The sequence below is a fragment of the Bos grunniens genome, chromosome 3 (genome assembly GCF_055505025.1).
Source record: "Bos grunniens cultivar Pamir isolate PY7600 chromosome 3, Bosgru_T2T1.0, whole genome shotgun sequence".
In the NCBI taxonomy this organism is placed as follows: Eukaryota; Metazoa; Chordata; class Mammalia; order Artiodactyla; family Bovidae; genus Bos; species Bos grunniens.
This window is the reverse complement of record NC_141167.1, coordinates 115,892,017-115,898,016: the sequence shown is the minus strand read 5'-3', so window position 1 is coordinate 115,898,016 and position 6,000 is coordinate 115,892,017. Positions and strand designations below refer to the sequence as shown.

The 6,000-nt window shown below is 37.1% G+C and overlaps 1 protein-coding gene across 1 annotated transcript in view; it reads left to right on the top strand.

The window, feature by feature from the left end:
* Positions 1–357: 357 nt before the first annotated feature.
* RGS5 (regulator of G protein signaling 5) overlaps positions 358–6,000 on the top strand; it is a 56,930-nt gene continuing 51,287 nt past the window's right edge. The window contains exon 1 of the mRNA XM_086393836.1: positions 358–482. Coding sequence (XP_086249962.1) covers positions 439–482 — 44 coding nt within the window. The 5' untranslated portion in view covers positions 358–438. The remainder of the gene's footprint in view (positions 483–6,000) is intronic.

The window sequence follows — 6,000 nt, the reverse complement described above, 5'->3', positions numbered from 1 at the left end:
GCCCTTGTAGTCCTAACAATCTTGTGACTGACACATCCGAAGTAGCCCAAAGCACTCTGCTTCATAACAAAAACCACATCTTTGCTGTGATGGGTTCAAATTTATGAGTTAAAGCATGAACAACCTGTGCACAGTTTAGGGCCTACCCCTGCTCTGGCAGAAGCAGTGTTCTGATAAGAGCAGTTGAAAACCTAATGTGGCAGTGCCTGCCGCAGAGGAAAGATTCCAGCCTCCACCTCCCACACAGCGCTGTTGCTCTCCAGCTTGCAATTTCTTCTAAGGCTCTGGATTGGTCCACAGAGTGACAGAGGGCTGGAAGAGAGCCTCTATATATTCCCCGGAGAAAAAGGCAGTCTCAGACGGTTTTGAAGTTTTCAAAGACTTGCTCTGCTGATAAGGACCTGTGTTCAAAGCTGAGGAGCTAAGCCACTTGCCAAAATGTGCAAAGGACTTGCAGCCTTGCCCCACTCATGCCTGGAAAGGTGAGAATGAGTTATTTTGGTTTAAGAGATGGAGATAAGGAGAATCTTCACTCAGGGGTCACTGTGGTTTGTGGCAAAACAGGTGGTTGATTGTAGACTGGGAATTGTCTCCTCTGTTAAATGACAAAGTTTTGAAAGATCTGAGCTAGGAGACTGATGCAATATGAGATATAGCATACATCGTTTGTATCCAGAACATCACTTCCTCCAAGGATTTCCTCCTATTTTATAGGTGCTTGTGCAGACTCAAAAGTGTATGGTTAAGAGCATGGATTCCAACATCAAACTGCTTGAGTTTGAATCCTGGTTCCATTACTTACTATTTGTGTGGTCTTGGGCAACTTATTTGAACTCTCTGTATCTCAGGGTCCCTACTGGTAAAATGGGTCTGTGTGTCTATCTTACTAGCTGGTTACGAGGGCTGAATGAATTACTGTGTGTGAAACTCTCAGAACACTGTCTGGCACATATCAGAACTGCATAAATGTTAACCTTTATTAATGTACATGAACTCAGAGAGGAACACTCAGCTTTGCAATGAAGCAGAGAGGACTTCTCACTGCTCTTTTTCTTCTGGCTGGATACCATCAGAAGAAGCTGGGTTGCTGGACAGAAGACAGTCCTTGGGATGTAGAGATTATTTATCAGCTAACATTGTGCCTTTTTTTTTTTTTTAGACATAGAGGAATGCCTTTGAGGCTCTGTGATTATCCTTAGACTGGACAATATTCTAGAGGGAATCCTAAGTATCTAGACTAAGTAAACTTAAGGAGAAGAAGCATCTGACTTGTTAGAGAATTTAACCCAACAGTCCTACCTGATGTAAAGAAGTAGGGTTCTCCTTTCTTAAGAATGAATTTGATTACATTTTGTTTGATCCTACATTATTTAAAGGAAATAAAGATGATCCTTGTACAGCCTAACTTCATTCCTAAAGGCAGTGGCAATGTTTGCCTAAGAAGGTTGTGCTGTTCAGTAGATCTATACTCTGTCTCTAATGAGCTCAGGTTTTCTTTTTGACGACTTCAACCTTAGAAATAATCTCAAAATGATTTTAAAGAGGTAACATCCTAACAAAGTAATTTGTCTCCAACAATACTGATAAGTGACTGGGAATAAAGCCTACTCTCACTTTGTACTGTCAAAAGCACAGATTTTTTTTTTTTTAAGATGTATGTATGTATGTATATATATATACATATAAAGAGAAGTAGGACTTCAGTAATTAGTAGTGAGATGGTAAGTAGGTGGGTGATATTGGCCTTTGGACCAAACCTGGGGAGGAAGACAGGTTTCATTGCTGGATACCATTTACTGATCTCAGACTACCTCTCCCTCTATAGAAAGCCCAAAACACAACACCGGGGTGAAAGACTCTTTCTGGAACATGACATGATGCATAATTCTTTCTTTTTCCATTTTTTCAACTCTGAGATTGCATATCTGACTTTTACCACAATTTTAATATATATCTTTAGCCCATTTATTGTTTGAAATCATGTACTTTCCTGTAATGGATAAATCTTACCTTATTAATTGATGGACTCTGTACTCAGAAGGATTAAATCATTGATCTGCTGGTCATTGTGTGATTGTATGATCTACTGCTTGGCATTTAGTGAATACTCAATAAATTGTATTGAAAGTTTGGCAGTGTTACTAATATTTCCCTATTTGTTCTTATACATATGCATAATGTTTACTGAGACACATGGATTCAACATTTTTTAAATTGATTCCTATAACTGTTTCATATCTGATTCATTAATTTACTACCTAAATTGTTATTGATTCACTTTACAATTTTTGTAAGTCAAAGTAAATTCTCATGCTTCAGGATATAACTAATGTTCACATTGAATATTAAAGAGCAACCAAGGAGCAAGCTTTTTTTGCATAGATTACCTGAAACTTTTAAGGTATATGGTAGAATCCTGCAATTATGGTGTCATATTATGTATATTTTTTCATGATCTGTTACCATTGCAGTCATATTTCCAATTAAGTGCTACCTGTAATGAGTGATTTGGAGAAGTGGAATTGTGGAGATATTTCTACAAATACATCAAAGTGGACTCTGGCTTAATGCTTTCCTAAACATTGAGAAAGAACTATTTTCTAAAGCTTCCCTTACATGAAGTAAATGTTACTTTCTTGTAAGTCAGAGTCTCGCTGAGTAGATCACTTCTGCCACAGCCATGATTTGGAGCTGTTAGGAAATATTTATGGAAAGATTGTTTATTCTAAGGGGAAAATGATACTTGAATAAATCCTTCCAAATCTGCTTTCCTTGGCTGTACTCATGGTGGAAAGGTTAGGGAGTAAGGAACAGACTTAGTTTTGTCATTAACTAATTTGTGTCCATGAGCAATTTATTTCACTTTCCTGGAATTTCTATTTTCTTTCTTAGTAAATGAACTTTGGATTAGGTGTTCTATAACTTAAATAAAGTGAGATACACCTGATTTCAGTGAATAATGAGAGTTGCAATTAAAGGGAAGGTTTTCTTAATTTATTTCTTTCTGAAAGCTTAGAAGTCAATTAGTGAAAATCATCAAGAATTCAACCCTGTGTTGAAATCATGGCTGTGGCAGAAGTAATCTACTCAGTGAGACTCTGACTTACAAAAAAAGCAACATTGACTTAATGTAAGGGAAGCTTTAGAAAACAGTTCTTTCTCAATGTTTAAGAAAGCATTAAGCCAGAGTCAACTTTGATGTATTTGTAGAAACTATTCTTCTACTATTTATTTAGATTTTTAAGACTATTACTCATTAAAACTCAAAGTTGGCCTCAGATATTTTTATATATTTAAAAAGACCTACAATAAACATTTGAGAAATGAATGACCACCACCCCACAACTTTTACCTTCTGTTATACTGAAACCTAATGCTGTATGTGTGGGAATATTAGAAAGTCAATGGAAAAGGAAAGAGCTGAATCAATTGAAAGATTTATTTTTACCAGTGATATTCAACTATGACTTTTAGGCTTCTTTTAAAAATTCATTCATTTTAAGTCTCTTGAATGTCTCTGAACAAGTTTAATTTTTAAATATTGCTCTTCGGAAAACAATGAAAGTCTTCTGAAATAAAAAGTATTATTATGATTCCCAGAAGTTATTACCATTATATAAAGCAACCAATGTGGTTATTATTATTTTTGTCTGGTGGTGTTGATTACCCCTGATACCAAATCTACAATCTCTACTAAATAAAGGGGAGTAAAAGAGTAATGAAGACAGCAACTACTGACCAAGAATTTTCCCGAACTGTTAATAAAGTGTCACAAACTCTCCTCTATAGAAGAGTTTGACGTATTTGACATACATCTGATTTTTGTGGGTTGCTAATGACGAGTGTGTTTAATCCATGGCTCACACAGGTGCTTCTGGTCATCTCAAGTATATGACAATGCTGGGAATTTCAGCACTATAGAAAGTAAATGGGGGAAGTGATGCTTCATCTAGTTGTTTATTATCATTTTGCTAAACATCCAGTTTTCCCCCATCTTCTTTAATTATGTGGATCTAAGTATTGACAATTTAGAGGAGAAAGGTGCCTAATCAAGTAACTTTTAAGGTTTTCAAGCCACACAGAAGCAACAAATAGAATGGATCAAGACTCCTGGGTTCACAGAATTAAGTAAATACAGCTTTTTCCAAAGGCATGAGCAAATCCTTGGGCAAATTATAGAGAAAAGATAAGTACATAAAGAATTGAAACACCATAGCAATGAACTTGAATAAATGATAAATGAGTCAGAATGGACACAGGATCATCAAGGAAGCCTAAAGAGATAGTAGAGTTTGAGATCATGCTCTTTGGAAACAAGTGTGAATTTGAAGCTTGCTGTTGCTGATAGAGAGTTGTGTGACTTACTGGCAAATATTTCAGAGAAACTCTGTAATCTTAAGGAAGTGAATAAAGTGTATAATAAAATAAGGAGGAGGTGTCCCTAAGAAAAACTTTGTTTCAATTCTTACTGATTTTGACTGTTTCTCTGGATTGCTTTTCAAACCTCCATACTTGCCATAGGCATAAGGATAAAATATCTCTCTGGGAAATTGCAATTCAGGTAGGGAGATAAATCTGGGCTTCTCTAGTGGCTCAGGGGTAAAGAATCTGTCTGCCACTGCAGATGTGGGTTTGATCCTGATTCAGAAAGATCCTTTGGAGAAGGAAATGGCAATCCACTCCAGTATTCTTGCCTGGGAAATCCCATGTATGGAACAGCCTGGCAGGCTACAGTCCATGGGATCACAGAAGAGTCAGACACAACTTAGTGACAAAATAATAACAAGGGAAATGAATAAGAATAAAGTAACTCTCTGCTAAGACCAACTATGGAGGAACAAATGAATTGAGTGCCAAGAAGCATAAAAGTGGAGAAAGTGGGCAGGGAGCTAATAGAGCTTTGGGTAGTCATGCAAAACTGTAAGAAGTCTCAGGGGACTGATGCCTAAGGTTTAAGAGCTAAGCCTGAAAGGACCAAGGAGTTGGTTAGGTCCAGAAAGGAAGAAGAGAGAGAAGAAAGACATTCCAGGCTAAGGAACAGGTCTGCATGTGCGAAGGCAGGGGGTGAGAAGGTCCAGAGAGTCTTACTAATGTTGTAACATCTTTGTGCAATCCGTACTGTCTCTCCCAGGCAAGTAAGGAGACAATTATGAATTTCCAATCACAGTTAACCTCCTGAGCATCTTGTCCTTCATACTGTCTCCTTGGGACTCACCTAGTGCCCATCCACTCTGAATCTGAAGATTGAAAAGATCTGTTCATGAAAAAGATTTTCCCTTCCTTTGCCTAAAGACTTCAATTACTAAAAAGATAATCTGTATTTGGAAAGTAGTAGGCACTTAACAAATATTTTGTCAAAAGAATCCACATATAAATGTACAGCAAGTAGAGAAAAACCTGCTTGCAGGCCGTCTTGGTGCTTTCTCTCTTTCCAAAAGGATTGAGGAGGACAGTAGCAGTGACTTTTAGGCTGAAATAGGATAAAGAGAGTATCTTGTAAAATAAAGAGGGATTCCTGCTAAGGGGCACTGGATGAGATTGGATGTGGTGGGGGGAAAGCTTTTCTATAATTTCATCAGGAAAAACCTTGTTAAAGAGATGAATCTTTTTTTTTTTTTTTTGCTTCTATTGATAGCTTTTAGCTACTGGTAAACCTCATGAAATTGTATCACTGTTGTTTCTCATGCAGTTCCTGTCCCAGCTTCTTTAAGGAATTATAATCTGTATTCCAACTGTTACCTCTTCTTAGTATTTCTTTCATTTGGCCTGGGCTATGTTGAAACACCAATACACAACACTTTTAGACTCCAGAATCTTAAATTTAGAAGGATCCCTGAAAGATAATCTAATTTGTTTCTCCTTCTTTAGCAAAGACTGTTATGGGATAGATGATATCTAGGGAATGAGTTTATATTTCTGGGGCCAGTGTTAATAGCTTTTGTCTGTCCTGCTGGCCGGAAAGGAAAGGAACTGAACTTTACTTAGTTCAGTCAGGATCAA